At 53.8% G+C, this 26,423-nt stretch overlaps 1 protein-coding gene and 2 long non-coding RNA genes across 3 annotated transcripts; 1 reads left to right on the top strand and 2 right to left on the bottom strand.

Annotated features, from left to right (window-relative positions):
• On the bottom strand, positions 1-3,233 carry LOC139085489 (uncharacterized). The gene is made up of 2 exons (XR_011543815.1): positions 3,069-3,233; positions 1-388 (listed from the first exon to the last, which is right to left on the bottom strand). It is a non-coding gene; the product is annotated as an uncharacterized lncRNA (long non-coding RNA).
• On the top strand, positions 734-25,792 carry NOVA2 (NOVA alternative splicing regulator 2). Its single transcript, XM_070633014.1, has 4 exons — positions 734-1,473; positions 10,436-10,579; positions 15,868-16,034; positions 24,376-25,792. The coding sequence occupies exons 1-4, from the start codon at positions 1,197-1,199 to the stop codon at positions 25,456-25,458; spliced, it is 1,671 nt and encodes a 556-aa protein (XP_070489115.1). The 5' UTR covers positions 734-1,196; the 3' UTR covers positions 25,459-25,792.
• LOC139085487 (uncharacterized) lies at positions 15,887-16,588 on the bottom strand. The gene is made up of 2 exons (XR_011543814.1): positions 16,378-16,588; positions 15,887-16,112 (listed from the first exon to the last, which is right to left on the bottom strand). It is a non-coding gene; the product is annotated as an uncharacterized lncRNA (long non-coding RNA).
• Positions 25,793-26,423: the final 631 nt, after the last annotated feature.

The following is a 26,423-nucleotide window of genomic DNA, read 5'->3' as shown; positions in this document are numbered from 1 at the left end:
TTCCTGGGCCTCCACTTTGTCATCCAAAAATCAGATTTCCTTAAAGACACGAATACTAATACTTCTTCCGCAAGGGCCAAGACTGTCCTGTACCCCGTTGTATCCCAGCGTTTAGGACAGCGTCCGGCACTTCTTAGCGGGTTCAAAATTGCTGTTGATTTGAATTCAGCGCCAGTGGGACGCTAGGCTCAGTGTACAGGCTTTCACTCAGGTGTTCATTGAACTCAGTCCTCTGAGCCCTTGTAGTAACGCTGTGTCGATTCTTCAAGGGATGAATGAAAGATCTGAGGGGGAACTTCCCAGCTGCCAGGGTTTGGGAAGCACTGTGAAGCTTGCATTTCTTATCTTGACCAAGCGATGGCAAGTCGCTGAGGGTCAGTTTCGTCGTCTGTAAAATAGGGATAATAAGGGTACCTTACAGAGTTGGTTGCTCTGGGGGTTGAATGTGAGAAGGATTGTGAAGCGCTTCCTTAGAGCCGGACCTGCCCCATAGTAAGTGCTCAATAAACGCTCACTATAGGTGAGGAGGGGAGAAGGTGTGGATGAGCCCAAGGACCTTATGGTAGCCTGGGGGAGCCAGGTCTCTCCCGCAGCTGCGGGAAGGGGCGTGGCCAAGACAGAGGGGCGTGGTCCAGGATTCAAGGGCAGACCAATGGGGGCGCCGAAGGGCGTGGCCCTGGCCGACATGGGCGTGACCTCGCGCGGGTGGGAGGGGCCAGGCCGCGGTGGGAGCCGCCGGGAGGAAGATGCTCGGGCCAGCAGCCACCGCCAGCCCTGCCGCCGCTGCCGCCCGCGCCGGCCGCCCCCCGGGTCCCCACTAGCGGCCGCCTCCGCCTCCCACCTCCGACCCCGCTCCTCCGGCCCCCCGCCCCGAGCAGGGTCTGGGGGGCTCGGCCCTCCGCCCGGGGCAGCAAAGAAGGGGGTCCCGTCCCCCCAGTGGTGCGGCCAGTCCCCGGCCTCCGTGATCTTGAGAGAGACCCCACCCCTCAGTTCTCTCCGGGCCCTGTCGGAGACCCCTTTGCCCTCCCATCCTGCTCACATCCGCCCTCCAGGCTCTGTCGGCCCCCCAGATCCAGCTCCCTCCTTCGTTCCCTCCCCGGGGTTCCCCCTCCCCCATCCCGCCGCCGCCGCCCCCTCCCCCTCCCACATCCCCTTCCCTCCCCCTCCCCTCCCCCGTCCCCCGCCCCCCCCCCACCATGAGGATGATGGCCGCCGGCGCGGTGCACGGCCTCTTCACGGCCTCCGCGGCCCCGCAGCCGCCGCCGCCCCCGCCGCCGCCGCCGCCGCAACCCCAGCCTCCCCAGCAGCCGTCGCCGCCGCCACAGCAGCCGCCGCCGCCGCCGCCGCAGCCGCCGCAGCAGCAGCAGCCGCCGCCCCAGGCCCCCCCCATGGAGCCCGAGGCCCCGGATTCCCGCAAGAGGCCCCTCGAAACGCCCCCCGAGGTGGTCTGCACCAAGCGCAGCAACACGGGAGGTGAGAAAGGGCTGCGGCTCGGTGTAGGGAGCGGGCAGGCGCCCTCGCCTTTCTCTCTCCTCCCCCCCCCCCCCCATGGCAGGTGCAAGGGCTCTGGGGAGGGGAAGGGCGCCCCTCCCTAGCCCGGGGGACAGAGAGGGGAGTTGGGGAGGGGGCCGGACCCCTTGTCCCTTTCGCCGCGGCGCCGGGGCTGCGAGCTTTGTCTGGGATGAGAGGGGTTGAGGGGGAGGGGGTGGTAAGTGTCCTTGGGGGGGGCGCAAAGGATGGGGGGCGTGGGTCCCTCTGGGCGGGTGTCTCTGTGTCCTTGAGGGGTGTGTGATGTGACCCCTTGGGGCAGGGGTGTCCTCGGGCTGGCGCGTCCTGGCCAGTGTAGGGGAAGGAGTAGAGGAGGCCTGTGGACCCGGAGCTTCCAGCCTCCCTCCCTGGGGATGTCCTGAGCAAGGGTTGTCCCAGAGGGAGGCATGTGTGGGTCATGGGCGGGATCGTGCGTGGGGACAAGCTGGGTGGGTGTGTTGGGTGAAACAGAGGAAAGGGTGGGTGTGTAAAGCTAGGTGGGAGAATATGTAGGTGGGACAGGTGTGTGTGTGTGTGTGTGTGTGTTCATGTGCGCCTGTGGGCCCTGTAAGGCCTGAATGTGTGACATTAGAGATTATGGATATGACAGGAAATAGAGTGTCTGTGTGTGCAAGAGACAGGGTGAGGTGAGAGGGACCAGGCTCCGTGTGTGAGACCCTCTAAGGGGTATGTGTGATGAGGGAAAGTGTGCATGTCACCCCAGAGGGGGCTGTGGCAGAGGGTGACACATGAGTGAGAGGGTGTGTGTGACATGCAAGGGGGTGTGTGGAGGACGCCGAATGGGCCGTCTCTGGGTGTGAGCTGTGAGAGGCTGTGTGGATCAGGGGGAGGCAGTTGAGTGTGTGACACAGGCGTGTCTGAGGTGGGGTGGCACCAGGAGAAGCTGGTGACAAGAAGAGTGTGGGTGTGACTCCAGAGACGCTGTAGCTGGGTGTGACACATGGAGGTGTGCAACAGTGACATCAGAGGGGGTGTGTGCAACAGGGAAGGTGGGCGTATGACGAGGGAGAGGCTGGGGCTCTGTGGGTGAAACACATGAGGGTGTGTAATAAGGGAAGAGAAGGATGGGTACCCGTGTGACAGGGAACATGTGCGTATGACACCCAAGGGGGATGAAAAGGGAAGGGGTGTGTGTGTGTGTGTGTGTGACACCCAAGTGTGCAGATGTGTGTAACAAGGGGAGGGGTGTGTGTGTGAAATGGTTGAGTGGATGACACCAGAGATGTGGGGATGATTGTGTGTGTGGATGATAAGAGAGAGAGAGAGAGTATGTGTGTGATGGCTGAATGTTGGACACCACAGAAGGTGTGTGTTTGTAAGACAAGAGGGACCCTCACTGCGTGTGTGGCCTGCCGAGGTTTGTGTACCGGAGAATGAAAGACAAGCTGGGACCTCTAGATGTACGTCTGTGGTGGGGACTCAGGGAGAAGATTGGGTTTGTCCAGGATCCCAGAACCCAGCCCTTTAGCTCCCCGGAAGGAGGGAGACCCCAGAGCAGACACGCCCCTCCCTGCGGTCACCTTGGCCAAAATCTCCACTTCCTCCGGCCTTTTCCTCCGGACGCGAGAGAGGGATGGCCTCAGGCAGAATGCACCTTGTCCCCTCCACCAGGCGCTAGTTAGGGCTGGCGGGGGGACCTTCCACCTTCTCCCCTCCGATGAATACAGGCCAAGCCTCTTCTTCCCATCCCAGCCCCTGCCCCCATCCAGGTGGGACAGGAATCAGGGACCCCCTGGCTGCCCATGAGGGTGTCCAGCAGAAATGGGAGGAAAGGGAAGTTGGGGGAGGGGTGGGAGGGAGTTTCCTGTCCTTCTTCCTGCTTCCCCACCCCCAGCACACACATGAATATGTCCCCGCCAGCTTCCTTCCCGCCTTCCTGCCCCACTGCCATTCCCAGTCCCTGAGAGGGTCCGGGACCCAGGCAGTCCCTGAGCCCAGCCTGCCAGTCCAGCCCCACTCCCCCTGCGGAAGGGTGGGGAGGCGGGGAGGGCTCGTCCTTCTCTTAAAGGGGCTGAGATGCTCAAAGTCTGATCTCTAAGTGCAGCACCCCTAACAATGGCGATGCTGCCAGGCGCGGTCAGGTCCAAGTTCCTGACACCTACTACGAGCCAGGCTCTGAGACAGGGGATCCCTTCCCGATACGACCCTCAGGGGAGACAATTTGAGCTGCTTTTTCAGGGGAGGAAAACCGAGGCTCGGTGAAATGAAGCCTCTTGCTCAAAGTCACACAGCTTGGAAGTGGTGGGGCCGGGATCCACCCAACACTGGGCTGCCCGGTTCCAGAGCTCATGTGCTTAACCGCTGTGCATCCTGCCTCTCCCTCAGCAGCGGGGAAACTAGGATGAGCCCTTAGGGACTCTCTCCTCCAGACTTTGCCTCCTCCCCTCCCGTTGACCCATGGGGAAACTGAGGCCCTGAGATGCGAAGGGAAAGTCCTCCATTTACATTTACAAAAACACTCCGGGGCAGGGCTAGGCAAGGGTCCAGGACTTTCATCTCAATATTGAGGTCTCTTTCCAATAAGACATTCACGACCGTGGGACGCTGGGTCAGCCCCACCCCTCTTCTGAGCCTCAGTATCACCATCTGCCAAATGGGCAAATGACGACAACCACAACTATAATAGTAACAATAGCTACCAATATTATCGCTTCATGGCTTCCATGCAATATTTGATTTCATTCTCCCCATACCCTATGAGGAAATAATAATAAATTATAAGAATGGCTAACATTTATGGTGCCACAGTGTGCCAGAAAGTTATGGAAAATGCTTGGCACGGACCAGTCATTTGATCCTTACAATTCTATTATATTACCCACGTTACAGATGAAAACTGAGGCACAGAGAGGTTAATTAGCTCAAGGCCCGTCAGCTAATGAGTAGCCATGATTTGAAAGCGGGAGGCCAGCTCCGTTGTGTGGGTAGATGCTATAGTGAACCCCATTTTCAGGTGTGGAAAGTGAGGCTCAGAGGGGTGAGGGACTTTTCTGGGGTGTCACAGTAAGACGTGGCAGATTGGGCAGAGCGAGCTGCTGCTCACGGTGCCAGCCTGCCACTCCTGCCTGTTCTTGGGGGCTGATAGAGGAGATGGTGTCTGTGACAAGTGGCTCCTGGGCGCCATGACTGGCAGGCAGATGCCATTAGGAGGGTGACAAGGACAGGAGGACTTGAGTGAAAGGCTGGATGGAAACTCCAGTTAGGAACTCGTTGGCGAAATAGTTGACCCTAGTCTGTGGGACAGTAACAAAGAATGTCCCCCTTGAGTCCGGATCATAACTTAAGGTGTCACTAGAATGAGCCTTGTATTCTTGGCTATTCCCACCTCTGTCACCCACAAATATACAGAAACAGCAGCTTCCCCTCACACACACACACACACACACACACTTCACACCCCAAATGCAGCTTACACACCAGCCGCATCTTGCGCCCAACATCGCTTACTCTTTGACACAAAGACACTGTCGCCAGAGTTAAGAGCCCTAGAGTACGACCTTCTGGAGTTCATCTCCTCACTGCCGTGAGCTTGGTGTGTGACCCTCAGGCAAGTTGATTCACTGCTCTGAGCCTCCGTCTCCTCATCTGGAAAATGGGCACCGTAAGCTCTCCCTCCCCTCTCCAGGCTGTTGTGTGGGTTAAATGAGACTATGTATGCGAAGCAGCCAGCGTGAGGCCTGGCAGCTGGTAAATGCTCCATAAACAAGAGCTAGCAGCATCATTATTCTTATTAGTGCCACTGACAATGTCATAGTCCCGTTTCACCATCCGATGGTGATTCGCCCCAAGGACGTCGTAGCCGGTCCGCCTTTCTCTCCCTCAGAGACGGTGTCACAACTAAAAGACAGCTTCACACCCTTCGGCACCTCCTCCCTTCAGATGCTTCGGAAGCACGCTCCGGTTGGATTACACTTCTCACAGGAGCGGGCAGCACCATCCTTCACGGAAAGACTTCCCGTACCTGAGGTCCGCCCCACCCCCCAGCGAGGCCCCTCCCACGCCACACCCCACCATCTCTTTTCTTCCACCAGCAGCGTCCCCACACGCTCCCCATGACGATGTCAGCATCACACGCCAGCCTCCTCACACCTCCATAGAACATGCGACTCTTTCACCTCCGACCCCCAGACAAGGGCAGATACCATGGGTACCACACTCCAACTTTGGTCACCCCCAGACATACTGTCACCACCAACAACACCTCTACATCGTCCACCCCTTCAGCTCTCCCTTGCTTGTTCATGACCCTCCTCCAGATCAAAGCCATCTTTCCCGGCCAACTCTCTGACAGTAAAAAATGCCACTCTTACCACATCACTCCTAATCTCTTGGGTAGGTAAACATTATTTATGGAGGGGGTGGGAGAGTATGGGTTGCTTTTTGGAAGCCTCCAGAAGCATTCCTGAGAAGGTGGGCGCAAAAGGGAGGGGGAGACCAGAGACTCATAATGTCTAGAAGAGGATAAACAGCCCCTTCCCAAAGTGGAAATGCTTAAAATTGCATCAGGAGAGAAACCAGGTTAATTGGGAGAGCTGATGTTTTCCTCTTCAGTTCTTCAGTCCCTGTCACTGAGTAGAGGTTGCTGCCTGGACCCCAAAGGAAGAGCTCAGAGCGGGGTGGAGGGTGGGTGGGCGGAAAGTTCTGGTATCTAGATTCTCCTTCAATAGAAGGAAGAACTTTTCCACAAGTGGAGCCTTGGTTGTTCCAACGGGGTAGGATGTGTGAGGTCTGGGGGGGTCCGGGTTCAGCTGAGGTCATGTGCCTGCCCCTTGCCGCAAGGCAGGCTGGGAAACAGAGGCCTGGCTTCCCCCTGGGGGAGGTGGGACTCACACGGTGGGAAAAGCCCCCAAACGAGAGGGACGTGACGTGCAGAAGACTCTAAAAAGGACCAGAGCAGACTGGTGGCCACAATAGGAACTCCTGGGACCTAGAGTTGTGAGCTTCCACAGGCAGGGGTCTCAGTGGGTCACAGTCCGCAGGACACTGGCCTGAGGAGAGGGCTCCAGAATTCACCAGTCTGTTGCGGGAAGCACAGAGCACCCACGAGGTGGTTTAAACGGGGTCCACGGACAAACTGTTTTTTTTTTTCTTTACTTCTGTATGTTTTTATTGACGTGCTTTGGACGGGAAAATATAACCAGCCCTTCAAACTGAGTATTAGCAATGATTTTTCAGTGTCCTCTTTAAATGGGTGCTTTTCCATTTTAAAAGCGAGTGGCCTTAAAGGAAATGTGCTGTCTGCCTTGTTCCCCGCTGTGTCCCCAGCACCTAAAACGAGGCACAGTTGCGGGCGCTCAGGATGGATTTGTTGGAGGGAGGGAGAGAAGAAGGAAGGAAATAACAGCAGAGAGGGACTTAGAAGGGCAAAATTCAAGAGGGTGGCATGAAGGGAGAGATGCTGAGGCCGGAGGACCCGGGAGGAAGGGTCTTCTGTCAGTGAAAGGACATTCCTCCTCCAAGAAGCAAGGAAGAGACTGAGGCAGCCCCGAGAGGGAGAGGCCATGAAGACAGCGGGGTCCCCCCTCCTGCTCTTTTCTCCCGACAAAGCCCCAAAGCTTCTCTAAGCTCATTTCCCCATTTATAGAGCGCTGACCGTGTGCCAGCCATTGGCATGAGAACTTGTGTTTATGAAATAGGGAATAATAATAATGCTGATGCTGAATACATCTAACGTTTCTCCAGTGCTCTGTGTGCCCGAGACTTTACAGTTTATCATTTAATCCCTCACAGTAACCCTGTGAGGGAGCACGATCACGTCCCCATTTCACAGATGAGAGAACTGAGACCCAGAGAGGGGATGCAGCTTGCCCAACACCACACAGCCTGTCAGTGACAAAATTCACACTCAGTCTAGGGTTGTTTCTGCCATTGCCTATGATGATTCTCGGATGAAACCTGGGAAGTGTGAGAGAGAGGGTGCAGAAAATGGGGTGGGGCATCCCCAGTATTCTTCAGAGCAGGTGAATACCTTCTGTCTTCTAAAGGGAAGTGGGGGTCCCCAGCCCGGTAGCGCAGCAGTTAAGTGCGCACATTCCACTTCAGCGGCCCGGGTTTGTCGGTTCGGATCCCGGGTGGGGACATGGCACCACTTGGCAAGCCATGCTGTGGTAGGCGTCCCACGTATAAAGTAGAGGAAGATGGGCATGGACGTGAGCTCAGGGCCAGTCTTCCTCAGCAAAAAGAGGAGGATTTGGCAGCAGATGTTAGCTCAGGGCTAATCTTCCTAAAAACAAAAGGGAAGCTGGAGAAGAGGCTCTGACTGAAGGGAAGATGGGGAGTGAGGTCAGAGAAGGAAAGAGGACGGAGTCTTAGTGGGACTGTCTTTCTGAGCCTTCCAGAGATGGAGAACTGGGCCCCCATCTCCTTAACAGGTTTGGGGGCAGGGCAGGCAAGGGGCCACCTCCGTGAGCCCAGGGAAGAAAGTGAATTCCCCCCGGGGGGGGGGGGTCAGGATGATTCATGGGAAGTCACCCTCGTGGGCTAATTATCTAATAGGCTTAATAGTCTGATTAGGCAAGTTTAAGAGGATTGCCTTGGGCTCAGGGAAACCCCTTAATTCTGGACCCCCTCCCCGGGCCTGCAAAGCCACATCCAGCCTCTTGCCTCCATACTCCCATCTTAACACATCAGGGGACCCAGAACCTTGTCTTAAGGGACCAGACGGTGATGGGCAGGACTCCCAGTGCCCCGCCCCCCACCCTTCCCCCACTTTCACCAGAGCCGTTTCTCTTTTATCTGCTCTGTATGCTGGCGTTTCATGTGAGACATTGAAGATAGGTTTCCTTTGCTTTAAAAGAAAAAGTTGAAAAACCACGGGGGGATGGTTTGGGACTTTAAGCTTGGGAAGCAGAATGGCCTGGCTCCTCCCTATCTTTTCCCAGAATTTACGGCCTGCCTACTCTATGTGCTGGCCACTGAGTGAGTCCCCAGGACACAAGGGTGAGCTCTAGTGACGTGACCCACCATACACCTCTGTGCCACACCGCTCTGATGGCATGAAGCAAGGGGTCCATCTCTTCATCAGAGTTCAAGGAAGGCTTCCAAGAAAAAGGGACGTTTGAGTGGGGACCCAATGGACAAGAGGAATTCACTGGGGGAGGGGAGTTCCAGGCTCGGAGTATGTGTAAAGGCCCTGGGGTGGGTTGGAGGAGAGGACTTTGAGGAGTGAAAAGGAAAGTGTGTCCGGTGCCCAAAGGGGAAGATGAGGACTCAAAGCTGGAAAGGTGGACAGGGCCAGATCACAAAGAGGCTTGTAGTGAGAAGGCTCCAGAATTTTTCCCCTAGGAGGTCTTGGGGGCAACAGTTTGGCTAGAAGGTAGGAGAGGCTGGACACTTGCCTTGAGGCTGCATTATCAAAGTGCTTGACACGTGACCAGGGACATTGGTCCATAGCAAAGAAGGGCCAATGCCGCGCAAAGGACCCTTGGCATCACCCGCCGCCTCTAGGTGTTCGAGGCTCTGTTAGCCACCTGCAGGGGAGGGTGTTAAGCAAGGGAGGGCCAAGAATGAAGCAGAATTGCATGTGAACCTCAACTCGGCAACTGGCTTGGTGCCCTCGGGCTACTGACCTTGATTCTCTCGGAGCCCCTCTGTGCCTCAGTTTCCTCTTGTGTAACAATGGAGCTCATTCTATGCACCTCACTGGGAACTTGTGAGGAATGCATGAGCTCAAGCTTGCAAAGCACTCGACACAGCGCTGGGTCCATAGCGAGTGTCGAGAAAATTTCCAAAGTCCAGCCCTCCGCCCCCCTCGCTGCTCCCACCAGTCATTCTGCCGTCACCTCCTGCCTGGACCATGGCAGTCACCTCCTCGCTGGGCTCCCAGCTTTTCCACTCTTACTCCGCAGTCTGCTCCCCTCGTGGTGTCAGAGGAATCTTCTTGAAACCTAAGCCAGCTCCTGCTCTGTTCAGAGCCCTCCCGTGGCTCCCACTTCACTTACAGTAAAAGCCAAAGACCTCACCACGACCCTTGAGCCCCGACACCCCACCACTCCCACCACCCCTCGCAGCCCTCATCGCCTCCCACTCTCCTCCTCCCTCACTCAGCCCCAGTCACACTGGCCACCTCACTCTCCCTCAGACAACCCAGGCACAATCCCACCCCAGGGCCTTTGCACGTGCTCTTCCTCCACACAGCCACGTGGTTCCGCTCCCTCCTCCACAGTCTGGAGACAGGTTAGGTTCCCATCTCAGCTCTGCCACCTCCCAGCTCTGGGAGAAGAACTGGGGCAACTTCTTTCCCTTTGTTTCCTCACCTGCAGAATGGGTTTATGAAAGTACCTCTTTCATAGCATCAGTGTGAAAATCAAAAGAACTGGTATTTGTAAAGTACTTGGAACGCAGTCCAGCGCAAATGAGGTGCTGTAGAGGTGTTTGATAAACAAAGAATGCCACATCCTTGGGGAGGGCTTTCCTGGCCAGGGATCTGACCGTGCAGCCCTACACCCCAGTCCCCTTTCCTGCCTGTTTTTGTTTTCGGAGTACTTGCCACCATCTGACATAAAACATACTGTCTGTCTCCCCCTTCTAGAATAATGTAGCTGTGCGAGCTCTTGGCTCAATCACTAAAGCTCTCTGGCCTTATTTTGCCTCAACTGCCTGCAAAACCAGGGAGCTTTGTCTGTTTTCTTCATGGCTGCTTCACTAGAAGGCTCCACGCAGGTGCTCAGGAACTGTTTGTGGAATGAATGCATGAATGAATGAATGAATGAAGATCATGATTTGTAGGATTTTCCTTTACTGCTGTTCTCATGGTCGTTGCTCCTGTTTGTTACTGTGGTGCCAACGGTTTCCTCGCCCACCCCCTGCTGGCGCCCACCCCCGGGGGTACGGTCCAGAGAAGAAGACCCCTTCCCCTGACTCCCCTCCCCGCCGTGTGCCCCTGCAGAGGAAGGCGAGTACTTCCTGAAGGTGCTGATCCCCAGCTACGCGGCAGGCTCCATCATTGGCAAGGGCGGCCAGACCATCGTGCAGCTGCAGAAGGAGACGGGTGCCACCATCAAGCTCTCTAAGTCCAAAGACTTCTATCCGGGTGAGCCCCGGCCCAGCGCTCGGCCCTCAGCCTCCCTCCTGTCCCACCCACCTGGGCCCTGGATGAGGGGGCAGGGCCGCCCTAGGGGCAGTGATAGTGGTGGGGGGGACTCCCTCAGCCCCAAGGGCCAGGCCCTAGCAGATGGGGGTGGGGGCAGGGCAAGACAATGGGCCTGCTGCATATTCATGAGCTCATTTGCATGATGTGCTGGCAGATGTGCCCTTTCCCACACACCTGCCCCTTTGGGTCAGTTGGAGGAACTGGGTGGGGGGGGGGCGGGGAGCCGGCAGGGAGGCAGGTGTCAGGGTGTCCCTCAGGGCTTGGGGAGCAGCCGTCTGTGTTACACATACCCCACTGTTTCCCTCTGGATTTCTCTATCACCCCGTCTTGCCCAATGTGAGTCTCATTGGTTTTCTGTCTGTGCCATTCTTTCTGTGTCTCTTTCTCGTCTGTTTCCGACTTTCCCATCTTGTGTCAGTCTCCGCTCCCCTCGGCCTCTCTGTGGCCTCCTGCTCTTCTCTTTGCTTCTGTCTCTCTGGTTCTGTGGGGATAGCTTCCACCTCTTGTTCTCTGAGTCTCCCATCCCACTGTCTGTCTCTGCTTTTCCCTCTCGCTCTCCTCCTCTTTCCCTCCCTTTCTGTCTTCCCATCTCTCTCCAGCTTTTCATTTCCCTCCACCTCTCATAGTCTCATATTTTTCTTTCTCTTGCTCTCCCAACGCTCCTTTCTACTTAATCATTCAGTCAACCAATCTTTAGCAGCCCCCCTCAAAGAGGTCATTCTCTGCTGGGGTTGCCCCTCATTTCTTTCTGCCTCTGCTGGCCCATCTCTCTCTTTGTGTTTCTTTCTTTCTCCTAAGTGTCAGCTCCCTTGTGGGTTTTTGCACTGTCTCCCAACCCAGCCCTTTTTCTGCCTCTCCTCCAGCGCTCTCTCTCCCCCCAACCATAAATTTTCCAAGGCCCCTCCACTCTCCCTAATGCCCCTCAACATCTCTCATTCCTCCACATCTCCCCCCCAAGACCAGTGCCCCAGCTTTGACGTCTAGGGATCCAGGGAAGGCCCCTGAATTGCATCTTTGGTCCAGCGCTGCTTCTGGTTCATCCTTAATCCCCTTGGATTTTTTAGGTCAAACACCAGAGCTGGAGCCGGGGGTCAGGACACATTCATTTCCTCTCTCTCTCTTTCTCTCCTCCCTCCCATCTCACTAAGCAGCTTTGGCAAGAGGTTTAGAGAAAAGTCCAGGGAACCAGACACACCTCCCCCTTTTCTCTTCCACCCTGGCCCGGTTTGCCCCACACCCCTCTAGCCTACAAGATACGGACAAGACCTCTGCTTGGGACACGCATCCCAGGACACTTGGTTCCTTGCCTCTGGGTCACATTCTGTGACGTGAGACACGTCATCCCCTCCCAACTCAGTGACACACCCCACAGGCCAAGCAGCTGAGTACCCCAGAGGATGGGATAGTCATTGACTCTCCTGGGCCAAACAAGCCATGTGAGCCAGCATCTCTCAGCCCCGGGACGTGCATCGAGCCCCTCTCCTCACTCCTGATGTGGAACTTGCAGATCACACAGCAGGTGTCGGCTCCTGACTCAGGACGCAGCCCCCCACACCTAGTCCTGTCCCTAGGGCCTCCCAGGAACCATAGGAACATAAGAAATGGAGATGCTGCTGCACGGGACAAAGAGCGTATTTCCCTCTGCTCTTGGCTGACACCCTTTCATTCATTCATTCAACACATGTTCTCTGAGCATCTCCTCTACACCAGCCCTGTGCTAGACGGAGACGGGAACACACAGTGACTGAGATGCTGGTCTCACAGCCCAGTAGGGGAGACAGACGGAACACCAGTGACGATCAAGTGTGGCCAAAACTGGGAGGGGGAAGCCCAGACTATGGTTGGAGCCTAGACAGGGCACCCGACCCAGCCTGGGGAGGTCTGGAAGGGCTTCCTGGAGGAGGAGCCCAGAGCAATAAGTAATAGTGAGCTAGGTAAAGAGCAGTGACGGGTGGTCCAGAAAGATGAAATAGCATATGCAAAGGTAGGGGTGGTTTGATCAGTGTGACTGAAGCATACAGAACAGGTGAGAAATGACAATGGAGAAATTGAAAGGATCCTCTGGGCCTAGTAATTACACACATACACACACACACACACACACACACACACACACACTGCACTCGTGTGTCTACTATGTAAAACAAAAACCTACCTGGCTTTAACCCCACGGGAGCGGCAGAGCATACAGAGGGTTTCCCCTCCTTGGTACAGGAAACCCCAAGCTGCAGATTCAATCCTTCTGGGTCATACATGGAGAAACCGAGACCCAGCAAGAGGCAGGTCGCTTCCCATGGCCACACAGAGCCCCGTGCCCTCACTGTGACACCCTGGTGATCCTCACCTCCTCCGGATTTTGAGCATCTGCCTGAAGCTCTGGACTCTACCCCCAGAAGAAAAGCATAGACACACACATTTTTCTAAATTTTATTGATTTATAACGTATATGTGCCAAAGTGTGAAATCTTAAGCAACTACTTAATATGTTCATACATATTCTTTTTTACTATCAAAAATACAAAAGCAATGGAGCTGGCCCAGTAGCATAGCGATTAAGTTTGTGCACTCCACTTCGGCGGCCGGGGTTCACTGGTTCGGATCCTGGGGGTGGACCTATGCACCGCTTCCATGCTGTGGCAGGCATCCCACATACAAAGTAGAAGAAGATGGGCACAGATCTTAGCTCAGGGCCAATCTTCCTCAGCAAAAAAGAAGAGGATTGGTGTCAGATGTTAGCTCAGGGCCAATCTTCCTCAAAAAAAAAAAAAAAAACAAAAACAAAAACAAGGGCAATCATTCTATACCTCCACCCAACACACACACCACACCCCCCTAGTTTAGCACTGGGTGGTGCAGTGGCTAAACGCCCAGACTCTGAAGTTCAAAAGCCTGATCTTTCACTACCGGCTGAGTGAACTTGGACCAACCTCGAATCTTCTCTGTGCTTCAGTGTCCTTAGCAGTAAATCAGGAATAATCATATCTTAATATGTGCCTCAGAGATGAAGTGGACAAATCTATATAAAGTGCTTAGAATGGTGCCTGCTGTGTGCCATTATGTAAGCACCAGATGTTTTTGTTGGACATTCTTTCAGGGTTTAACTGAGCCCCTCAAAGTCCCTGTGGACCCCAGTAAAGAACTCCAAGGGGGTAAGAGATCACAGACCCCCTGAGCTGGAAGGAAGCCTCGCATAGATGGAGAGCTTGGCCACTTCAGCCAGGCTTTCCCTGGGGCCACCCAGCCCCACCCCCAGTTCCCACCCTGACCCACACCCTTTCCTATTTACACCCAGACGGAGGCAGCCTGCACGCTGACTCACCCTTGGCTCAGGCCAAGCCATTGTTCTGGGGTGAGGGGGAGTAAGAGTGAGGAACAGTGGCCCAAAGGAGATGGGGAATGTCAAGTCCACAAGTGGCCCATGACAGTGACACCCAGACCCATGGCGAGACTGGCAAGCGGGGCTGAGAGATGGCAAGCGAGGGGTCAGGGTGGTGGCACCAGCATGCTGCACTGAAATGCCCACAGGACACGGGACACTCACCCCTAAGTGTCCCGGACACACGGGGGCATGGAGCCTGGCACACACTCAAGACCTTTTCCAGACCCAGGGAGCTCACTGGTCCTGCAGACAGACTCCCACCCAGGGAGAGACACACACACGCTCCACACACCAGACATGCCCGGCTCACCCAGGCACCCACATGCTCGCACCAGCCAGTCGTAGTAGAGTCTCCTTTGTCTGGCTGGAGTACATACACTCAGACACACACACAAGTATATCAGTCGTCCCGTCTTACACACGGACGCCTGGGTCTGCCTGTTGATCTCTTTCCCTTTCTCTTTCACATCATTCATAGAGTCTTATCTGTCTGTTCCCTATACACACACACATACACGTACACGTACACATGCATACCAGACACCGGTCGTCCAAATCATCTTTTGAACACCTAGAGGTGTCTGGCTGTCTCTTTCCCTTACTCACATGCATACACACAGACACACGCTGTCATCCAGCCTCAAAGTGGTGCACCTTCAGTGTACAGCCTCGATGCTGCTGCGTGAGATTCTTTCTTTCTCTCAGACTCTCACACACACAGCTCAGTCTCACAAATAGTGTACGTAACCTTGAACATCTCAGTGACACCCAGCCTCTTTCCCACACACAAGAGTGCACACAAACATCTTTACTAGAATCACTCCATCATGCGGTGTGTTTATATCTCAGTCTGAAGACAATTTAGGCAGATCTCTCAAGTATACACGTGCACGTGTACACATACACACACACCCCCCCAACAGCCTCACAGATAGATTCACACTGGTCGCCGTGTCACCCACTCTCTCTCCCACACACGTATCCTAACACCACCCAGATTTAGCTCCTCTTCCCCCACCCAGTACACACACACACACACACACACACACACACACACACGTAGTAAGGATGCCCAGGTACGAACCACAGCCACTATCTGGAGTGTCTCCAGCAAAGGCACCCATCCCACCCTCCTCCCTCTGTCTCTTAGTCCCCACTCTTCCGTGGGTTGCCTTTGACCACTCTGCTCTCCCCTCTGCACACCTCTGTCCTCCCCCACCCCTCAGCCCTCCATCTGGTGGGTCCAGGCAGGCGCTCAGGCCTCTTCTGTCTCCCCCATCCCCCAGCCCTGCCCCATCCTCTCCAAAAGCCCGGAGGCCGACGCTGCAGGCTTTCAGGGGTTGTCATGGCAACGAGGCCTCGTCCCTCGTCCCCCTGGGGGTGGGCTGAGGACCCGGCCAGCCAGACCGATAAGGGGGTTCCAGTTACTGTGGCAACCGTTGCAGGCCTGAGCTCCCGGCTTCTGGAAGGGGGGGGAGCGAGTGAATGGTTGCCAGAGCAACCGGGAGCCAGCAAGGACTGGGAAGAAGCAGCTGAGCCCTGTCTCCCCTGCCCAGGGCTGCTGTGGGCATCGCAAAGCACTTAAGCATCGTTCTTCCATCCCCTGGGGTTGTTTTAAGGGAGGGCGATGAAGTGCAGATTATAACACAGGGATTCTACTGACTTCCCCAGCCACCCATCACGGCCTGGGAGCACACATCAGCTTGCCTGGGCTCACCATGTGACCTGGGGCCAGTCAGGTCTGCTGTCTGGACCCCACTTTTCCCTTTCCATTAAATGGGGCCTGTCTCTCAGGAATGTCCCCATTCCCGTCTGACGAGTGTGCCCTCTCTTTTTCCTTGCTCAACAGGAACCACAGAGCGAGTATGCCTGGTACAAGGCACAGCAGAGGCCTTGAACGCTGTGCACAGCTTTATTGCCGAGAAGGTCCGAGAAATCCCACAAGCAATGACCAAGCCTGAAGTGGTCAACATCCTTCAACCCCAAACCACGATGAACCCCGACAGAGCCAAGCAGGTCAGCAGGGACAGACACTGGGTTTCTGTAAAACTGCTGAGATCTGGGATAAGACACGTCTCCCACATCGCTGGAGTACTGTAGGGGTTCAATGAGATAAATGCTGATAAAATGCTTATCAATCAAATACACGGTAGTGGTTAGTAGTATGATTAGGCAGTCAGCCTAGGGAGTCCAGACCTCTAGGAGTGGGCTTGATTCAGAGCAAGCGGGAAGGTCTGGGAGAAGTTAACCAAGATCCTCCTACTTATCCCTCCTTCCTGGGATTGTCTACATCCTCTCCTCCCTTCCACCTCATCCCATTGTCTCTCGGAGCAGCCTGCCTCCCCCTTCCTGTTCTCACCGGAAGTGATCTCAGTGACAGCCCATCCTATCCAAAAGAGTTTAGCAGTGGCCTCTCATGCTCCCCTCTTTCCATTAATTACTGTATGGGAGCAGCCACCGTTTGGGAAAATGGTGTTTCGTTAGCGAGAAGAGGGACTGGTCCCTCTCCAGGAGGGATGGAAGGAGGAGGGCAGCGCCTCTGCGTTGCCTCAGTGACGGGGAAGCAGCGCGTATGGGCGTGGCAGGGAGCCGACCAATCGCTTCCCGGGACTCCCCGGTTGCCACGACCACGGTGCACGCGGGGCAGGTGGGCTCGCTGCAAAGCCCCTGGCGGCACGGTGCCCCGGTAGGGAGCGAAAGGGAAGGGAACGCGGGGCTGGCTGCGCACGCCCCGCGATTTCTCTCCCCTTCCCCGCTCCCATAGACACGCACACGCGATGCAAAGAGGCGGGAAGCCCGGGGCGGGCGGACAGGCCACTGGTGAGGGGTTCTTACGTCTGCCTGGAAGCAAAGATGAGAAAGAGAGGGCCTCACTAAAAGAAATCTGGAATGATTGGGAATTCCTGTTGCCCTGAGGTGGGGGAAGACCACGGACCTGAGTTCCCCCAAGCTCTTGCGGAGACGGTGGGCGGAAAGCCCTGGAAGCAGGCGCGTGCCCTGCGGATCGCGCCCAAAAAAGAGGCTGCGGGCTCGGCGCGTGGAGCGCGGCTGCTGTCCTTGGTGCTGAAGCGGCTCTGCTCCTCGCGCCCCGCCGGGCCTCTCCCGAGCCCCTGGCCGCCAGCAGGTCACAGCTGACCCACGGTTCCCAGAGAGGCGAGGGGGTTGCCTCGTCCCTCCGCCTCGGTCGCGGCCACAAGTCTGAGACAGTGGAGTGGAAAGGTCATAGGACCGGGATTTTCCTCCTGCCTTATTCCCCAGGGGTTCCAAAGAATGAGCGAGATAATGGCTGAAGGCTCAGGCTCCGGAGTTTCATGTTGAGTTGAAGCAACAACACGGATACTTCTCACCTGTGTGACCTTGAGCAAATGACTTGATTTCTCTGTGCCCAGTTTTCCTCATCTGTAAAGTGAGATTCACTATGGTACCTACTCAAAGGTGGTGGTTAGTGTTGATTGATGTTCTCAAAGCACTTAGCATGTATGCCTAATGCATAGAAAGTTCTCGAAAACTGTTGGCTGTTGTTATTGTTATTATGGGATTTCTGAGTCAGGGAGACAGGTCTGTTCCCTTTTTGCCTTGAACCTGCTGTGTTCCTCTGCGTCTTCTTCCCTTCTGTAAGCCTCAGTTTCCCTTTCTTTCCGGTGTTGGAGCTGGGACGAACCAGGGGTTACAAATTGAAATGCCTCCAGGATTCAGGAAGGGAACACAAAAGATAGGGGACTGTGGCCTCACCGTAGAGATGTCATGCCATCCCTAAGAAGGCAGCTGCTACTCAGCCCCACTTTCGTCTTGCCCTTTGGGAATGTGGACGTAACGTTGCCACATCTTGCAGACTTTTCAAAAGAAGGCGGAAATATTTGAAATCAACTGATTATGAAAGGTTGGCTCTATTTTTAAAACACCGTGTGGCTGTGGGCTGGTGATGGCCTGAGGACCACCAGTTTGCCACCTCTGGGCTAGACCACTGATTCTCAGCCCTGGCTCGTATCTGAATCACGTAGGTAGCTTAAAATGCAGATTCCTGGGTCTCAACCTGGAGCCACTGCATCTGAATTTTTGGAATCAGGCCTGGGAATCTGAACATGGACTCTGGCTCTGCCATTCACTATCTGTGTGACCTTGAGCAAGTTACTTAACCTCTCTGTGCCTCCGGTTCCCAACCTATAAAATGTGGTAATAATAGTGCCTATCTTGCAGAGTTCTTGCTAAGATTAACTAAGTTATTCTCCAAAAGCGTTCAGAAAAGTGCCTGGCACATAGTGAGCACTGTTAGTTGCTGTTGCTGTTGCTGTTGCTTTCATTATTATTATTATTATCACTATTATTTTAAAACCTCCAAACTTGCAAGTCACTGGGACAGATGGTCTCCGAGGTCTTTCTAGCTCTACGCCTCCTACAATTCTATGGCTCTGTGGTTCCAAAATTCTAGGCATATATTATTCTAAGATTCTCCTGTTCTAGTTTCCTGGGACTCCAGGATTCTACGGAACTGCTTCTGTGGATCTCTCTAAGATGCTCTGTGGTTGTACAATCTGGGCCTAGCACGAAGGCAGCTACTGTTTTCAGAGGGCTTCCCACGTGCCAGGCACTAGCACTGAATATTTAGTCACTTTAGTCATTGAATATTCCCAATACTTGTCTGGAGCAGCTGTGGTTATGTCAGTTGTGGAGAGGAAGAAATAAGCACAGAGAGATAAAGGCATTTATTTTCACTATTGCTTGGTGAACACAGTTGCTGGGATGGAAAGGTTCCATCCTTCCTGCTTCTCTCTGAAATGCTGTGTCACATCCAAAGGATCTCTTCGCTCTTCGGTCTGGTTTTGTACATTCTACTGTTCTGTCCTCTTGATTTGTCAGACTTCTTTTTTCCCTAATGATTTTTTTTTTAAATAACAGCTATGTTGAGACATAATTCACATACTACACAAAGTTCACCGTTTTAAAATGTCTAATTCAGTGGTTTTAGTATATTCACAAAGTAGTGCATTAATCACCACTATCCAATTCCCAAACATTTTCACCACCCCACAAAGAAGCCCTACGCCCGTTAACTCTCCATTCTGCCAGCCCCTCCCACCACCAATCTACTTTTGGTGTCCATAGATTTGCCTATCCTGGCTATTTTGTATAAATTGACTGATATTTCTATGGCCTTTTCTGTCTGGTATCTTTTCCTTAGCATAATGTTTTCAAGATTCATCCATATTGTAGCACATATCAAAACTTAATTCCTTTTTTATGGCCAAATAGTATTTCATTGTACGGAGATACCACATTTTGTTTGTCTGTTCAACAACTGATAGAAATTTGGGTGGTTTCTACTTTTTTAGTTATTATGAATAATGCTGCTAATGAACCTATGTGGATATATATTTTCAGTTCTCTTGGGTGTAAACCTAGGGGTGAAATTGCTGGTCCTACGATAAATCTATGTTTAACTTTTTAAAGAACTGCCAGAATGTTTTCCATGGTGGCTGTGTGACAGCTGTGAGACTTAAACCCGGTTCTGCCCCTGGGGGCAACAATGACAATGATCATTTCTTGAGTGCCTACTATGGGCACATATTAATTGCACAGTCATGTGGTACCCTATGCTCGGCACACAGTAGGTCCTCAGCAAATGTTGCTTATTTGAATGAATGGATGATGACATGCCCACAGGGGCCAAGCAGAAACATGACTGAGGGGAGGTAGCCAGGTGTAAGCTGGGAGTGGTGGGCACTATGAGTCACCTGAAGGGCAGCCTTACTCACTTCTGGCCACTTGTGGTCATGCTTGAATTTCAGGCTCATCATTTCATGCATGATTTCAATTAGGCCTCTCAATAATCATATGGAGGCGGTATGAATATCCCCATTTTACAGATGAGAAAACTGAGTCTCAAAGAGATTAGGCCCAGCATCAGTGGTGGAGCCAGGATTCAAACCTGAGCAGGTGTCTCCAGAGTCCAAGGCAGCTTTTCAGGGATCTGTGTGTACAGACTACAGACTGGTGGCCTGGCTGCTACACAGTGGTTGTGAGACATTTCAAAGAGGTTGCCAACATTTGAAAGCTAGGTTGCTTTACATTTAACAAATGAGAATTTCCAGTTAATCTAGAAAACTCAGATCTGGCTGAGTTTGGCTACCCAAATGCACATCATCTTACCACACACACACACACTCACACACACCACCAGGTGAGATATACCTGGCTGCCTCCACCCAGCCCCATTCCTACTTGGTCCTTTGGCCATGTCATCATTCATTCTTACATCCATCCATTCATTCATCCACCCTTTGCTGAGTATATACCCAGGTCCCCTCTGGACACTGAGAACCCAGTAGTAACCAATACAGATAAAAATCTCTACCCTCGGGGCCGGCCCGGTGGCGCAGCGGTTAAGTGTGCACGTTCCACTTCTCGGCGGCCCAGGGTTCTCCGGTTCAGATCCCGGGTGTGGACATGGCACTGCTTGGCACACCATGCTGTGGCAGGCGTCCCACATATAAAGTAGAGGAAGATGGCACGGATGTTAGCTCAGGACCAGTCTTCCTCAGCAAAAAGAGGAGGATTGGCAGCAGATGTTAGCTCAGGGCCAGTCTTCCTCAGCAAAAAGAGGAGGATTGGCAGCAGATGTTAGCTCAGGGCTAATCTTCCTCAAAAAAAAAAAAATCTCTACCCTCGGGGATCTTTCATTCTTTCGTGGGGAAACAGAAAAGAAGCAAGTACATAAGTAAAATGTGTAGGATGCCAGAGTGTGAAGAGTGCTATGAAGAAAAATAAAGCAGAAAAGAGGGGAAGGGAGTATTGGGGCATATATTTTTTTCTCCTAACTTTTTATTCTGAAAATGTTTCGAGAATAATACACTGCACTCCCTGTACACCGCACTTAGAGTCGACACACACACACCTCGGTTGGTTTTGTTGTCTGTTTGTCGTTTGCCATCCATTTGAAAATAGGTTGTAGATTTCATGACTCTTTACCCCCAAATACTTCAGCATGTGACTCCCAAGAACAAGGACACTCTCCTATATCATTGTATTACTATTAGCACACCTAGAAAAATTAATACTCATTCCATACTGTTATTTAGGGAAAAGCCTGTACTCACATTGCCCCAAAACATCGTTTATATCTATAGAGTATTTTTGTGTCCAAGATTCAGTCAAGTCCATTCATTGCCTTTGCTTGTCTGCCTCATTGGTCTCTTTTAATCTAGAATAGTCTAGGGTATATCTTTGGAAGTGAAAGCAACAGAATTGCTGGCTGGATGTTGACTGGATGAATGTGGGGGAAGAGCAGATTCATACTTCTCGGGCCTGAGTAGTGGAAGGATTCATTTTCCAGGTACTGAAATGAGGAGACCCTGGCAGACAGGCATTTGAGGAGCAAGATGAGGAGTTCCATTTTGAACTTTGCAGTTTGAGGTGTCCATTCAGCATCACGCCAGAGATGTGAGGTTAGCAGCTGGCGGCGAATCTGGAGGCGTCCGTGCTGCAGACATAAAATAGGCACATAAACAAGCTTTGATAACTGGGCGGTCAGAGGGGGCCTCTCCGAGGAGGTGCCTTTGTGCAAAGACTGAACGAAGAGAGGGGAGAGCTCTTTTCTGGGGAAAAGTGTCACAGGTGAGGGAACAGCAGGTGCAAAGGCTCTGAGTCTGGACCGAGCTGGACAAACGGGAGGAACGGCAGGGAGACTGGTGTGTCTGCAGTGGAGTGAGCAAGGGGGAGAGAGGCAAGGACTGAAGTCAGAGAGATCAACAGGGAACAGACCCCGTAAAGCAGCATCTTTCGGCCCCGTCAGACCCCATGACCCCTTTCTCCTACAAATATTTTCCCATGCCCTCTTTACTCTCTGAAATTGTATATATACACCTGTGTGTGTGTGTGTGTGTGTGTGTGTGTGTAATATATCTACATCCATAAGGTTTTTTAATGGTTTTACTGAGATATAATTCACATACACAACACTGGGCCTGTTTAAAGCATGCACTTTGGTGGTTTTATTATACTCAGAGTTGGGCATCCATCACCACAATCAATTTTAGAACATTTCATTTCCTCAAAAAGAAATCTTGATCTCCTCAGCTATCACCCCCCAATCCCCCCAGCTCACTGCCCCCCTTGCCCTAAGCCGTCACTAATCTACTTTCTGTCTCTATAGATTTGCCAGTTCTGGGCATTCCTATAAATGGAATCCTACAATGCGTGGTCTTTTGTGCCCGGCTTCTTTCACGCAGTGTAGTGTTTTCTAGATTCTTCCATGTTGTCACCTGGATCAGTACTTCATTCATTTAAATCAATTGCCAAATAATATTCCATTGTACAGATGTGGGTTTTCTTCATCCAAGAAGACTTTTTTAAATAAAGGAGAAATGAAAGGAAGGTGACACGTTATAAAATAAGATGACTTTTAACATGTAAAATGCTCAGCCAGGACCACAGTAGAAGAAATAATGAAATAGTCAGCTGCTCACACCTAACAGAGTCTAAGTGAGTTAGACAGCGACAAACGCCGTGATCCGGAGTCTAGTATTGGAGACTTGAACGATGCCAGTGGCGTTACTACTGATGTCATAGTTTTCTAAAATGAACACCTCTTGGTTAAGTTTGGAACAAAACAAAGTAGCGTCTTCCCTTGACTTACCGATAGTTGCATCCCTGGAAAGTTTAGGAGGTCTTAAAACCGTGCAAAAAATAAATACTTAGTACTTACATGGGTCATAGGTTTAGTTCTGGCTCAGGGATTTATAAACAGATTTTTCACCAACATGAATGTCCAGGGGGACATTCAGAAGTCATACAAGGGGGACCGGCCCGGTGGTGCAGTGGTTAAGTGCGCACGTTCCACTTCGGCGGCCCGGGGTTCCCCGGTTCAGATCCCGGGTGCGGACATGGCACCGCTTGGCAAGCCATGCTGTGGCAGGCGTCCCACGTATAAAGTAGAGGAGGATTGGCAGCAGATGTTAGCTCAGGGCTAATCTTCCTCAAAACAAAAAAAAAAGTCGTACAGGACCTGGGGCATTCCTCGTTGTGAGGAACTGACTCTCTCATTATGGGGTACAAGCATCTATGGTTCTGCCCACTGAATGCCCACATCCGCCCCCAGTCCTTGTGACAACCAAAACCGCTCCCACAAATTTCCCAAACACCCCAGGGTCTGGCTCGGGGGTGGAGAGGAGAGGATGAGGCGAGAGCTTCAGAGAGAAACTGTACAAGTCTGAGGGGATGTGGGAAGGATGGAGAAGGAGGAATATCTGTGTAGAAATGCTCTTGGAGACCTGTGGTTTTTAAATACTTCCACTGGAATGAAGACCGAACAGATTGGTGACTGCAAAGGATGGTCACTCTGCACCTGAGACGAGGGGTGACCACCACATTCCAGGGACCAGGTTTCTCCCTGCTTCTCAGACCTAAGGTTTTATCATCTTCATTTTGCAGATGAGACAATTGCATTCAATTGCTAGGGCTGTCCTGACAGAGTACCACTAACTGGTAAAATGAGGCAATCCATTTTCTCCCACTTCTGGAGGCTGCAAGTCCGAGATCAAGGTGTCGGCAGGGTTCGTTTCTTCTGAGGCCTCTCTCCTGGCTTGTAGGTGGCTGCCTTCTCCCTGTGTCCTCACCCGGTCTTCCCTCTGTGCGTGTCCGTGTCCTAATCTCCCCTTCTTATAAGGCCACCAGTCACAACGGATTAGGGCCCTAACCCTAATGACCTCACTTAACCTTAATTGCCTCTTTAAAGACCCTCTCTTCAAATATAGTCATCTTCTGAGATACTGGGGGTTGGAAAGTCAACATATGAATTGTGGGGATGGCGGGCACAATTCAGCCCGCGACATTGACAAAGAAGTTAAGTGGAGTGACCATGCCACAGGGTGGGAAGCACAGGGAGCAGGAATCCGTGAGGCTGGATTTCAGCTCCTTCGCTATCTGCGTGACCCCGGGGCAAGTCCCTTCACCCCTTAGGCCTCACGTGTCTCATCTGTAAAGTGAGACTAATGATGCCTTCTCTCGGACTGGGTGTCAGAATGCTTGATGATCTAGGAGGGCACGGGCACCAGTGTGAGCTTGGAGCAGGGTCCCAGAGGGCCCCCACTGGGTCAGCCATTAAGCCTTTAGGAGCTGGATGGAAGGGACGTCCCAGGGGTCCCAGGGGCACGCGACAGGGTGGCTAAGAAGCTACTGAGGCGACTTGGAGTCCTAGCTCTTTTTTCACCAAGCAGTGTGGGAGTATTTCAGTATTTTTAACAACCAGTAGGACCATACTGGTGCTGGGCCTGATTTCGGACGCTTGAGAGCCGGGGGAAGGAATGAGTGGACACTGCAGTTCCGTGTCTGACTGCCACCCTCCCTGTCACTCTCCACGCAGGCCAAGTTGATCGTCCCCAACAGCACGGCGGGCCTGATCATCGGCAAGGGCGGCGCCACCGTGAAAGCCGTGATGGAACAGTCGGGCGCTTGGGTGCAGCTGTCCCAGAAGCCGGAGGGCATCAACCTGCAGGAGCGCGTGGTGACCGTGAGCGGCGAGCCGGAGCAGGTGCACAAGGCCGTGAGCGCCATCGTGCAGAAGGTACAGGAAGATCCCCAGAGCAGCAGCTGCCTCAACATCAGCTACGCCAACGTGGCTGGCCCCGTAGCCAACTCCAACCCCACCGGCTCGCCGTACGCCAGCCCCGCGGATGTGTTGCCTGCTGCTGCCGCTGCCTCGGCCGCTGCCGCCTCTGGCCTCCTGGGCCCCGCGGGGTTGGCAGGCGTGGGAGCTTTTCCCGCCGCCCTGCCTGCCTTCTCGGGCACCGACCTGCTGGCCATCAGCACGGCGCTTAACACGCTGGCCAGTTATGGCTACAACACCAACTCCCTCGGCCTGGGCCTCAACTCAGCTGCGGCCTCTGGGGTCCTGGCCGCCGTGGCCGCTGGTGCCAATCCTGCTGCCGCCGCGGCTGCCAACCTCCTGGCATCCTATGCGGGTGAGGCAGGGGCCGGGCCAGCTGGAGGGGCCGCCCCACCTCCACCCCCACCCCCTGGAGCCCTGGGGTCCTTTGCCTTGGCCGCAGCCGCCAATGGCTACCTCGGGGCCGGGGCGGGCGGTGGGGCAGGCGGAGGGGGTGGCCCGCTGGTGGCCGCTGCAGCCGCGGCAGGGGCGGCCGGGGGCTTCCTGACGGCAGAGAAGTTGGCAGCCGAGAGCGCCAAGGAGCTGGTGGAGATTGCGGTGCCTGAGAACCTGGTGGGAGCCATCCTGGGCAAGGGGGGCAAGACGTTGGTGGAGTACCAGGAGCTGACAGGCGCCCGCATCCAGATCTCCAAGAAGGGCGAGTTCCTGCCAGGCACGCGGAACCGGCGGGTCACCATCACGGGCAGCCCCGCGGCCACGCAAGCCGCTCAATACCTCATCAGCCAGCGGGTCACCTACGAGCAGGGAGTGAGGGCCTCAAACCCCCAGAAAGTGGGATGAAGCCCGTGGTGTGTGCTCCCCCCCTGCTCCCTCCTCCTCCTCCTCCTCCTCCTCCTCCTCCTCTCCCCCAACTCCTGACCTCAGCTCGGTAGTCCTGCTCCTCGTGGGATGGGGCTGGGGTAGGCCTGACTGCACCCCCCCTTCTGGTAGTCATAGGCAGGATTGAGTGATGGCTGGGGACGGGGCCCAGAAGCTCCCTCCCCGGCACTGAAATGACCCCTTCTCACTTCCTCCCTACGCTTGACTGGGCCTGACCCTCCTGTCCCAGGGCCCAGGTCTGTGTGATATCTGTATATATTGCATTTTGTTGATTTTAATAGAAAACAAAGCGTTATTTTCTCTTTCTTTCCCTCCTTTTTTTTTTTTTTGGTAAGGATTTTTCCCCCCCCTTTATAAGTTTTTGTTTCCATATGGGAGGAGGGGAGGGAGCCTCTGGGTCACCTAGAATGAGGGGCCTCCCCAAAACAACACCCCACCTTTCCTGCTTTCATTTCCAGATCCGAGGGAAGTGACAGGGGTGGAGTAGCAGAGGGGTCGGAGCTGAAACGGGCCATGAGGAGCAGGGGCCCCAGGTTCACAGATTTTCTCGGCTACTCTCTCCCCTCTGGCGTTGCCCCTCGTAGGTGGGACTCTTTCCTCTTTTATTGTGAGGTTGTATGGGGGGCGCGGGGGCGGTGCTGCTGGGGATGAAGCCGCCTCCGGGATTGGACCAGTCCTGTGGGCAAGACTCTTGTGAGAGGCTGGAACAACTTCCTGTGGCATCTCCAACGGCTTTTTCTAGAGTAAGGGGGAATGAAGGTCCCTGCTGTGACATCCCTGAGTCAAGTACTTTCTGGGGTGCTTCCGGCGCTCCTTAGGATGTCACAGGAAGTAGTTCCCCAGACGTCACTTCCTGTGATGATAGGAGAGACAGGTACTTCCTCTGATGTCTCAATGAGCCTTCTTTGAAGGTTACTTCAGTGATC

Source organism: Equus przewalskii, chromosome 9 (assembly GCF_037783145.1).
Source record: "Equus przewalskii isolate Varuska chromosome 9, EquPr2, whole genome shotgun sequence".
Classification (NCBI taxonomy): Eukaryota; Metazoa; Chordata; class Mammalia; order Perissodactyla; family Equidae; genus Equus; species Equus przewalskii.
Note: the sequence above shows the minus strand (reverse complement) of the source record. Positions and strands in the feature narration are given on the sequence as shown.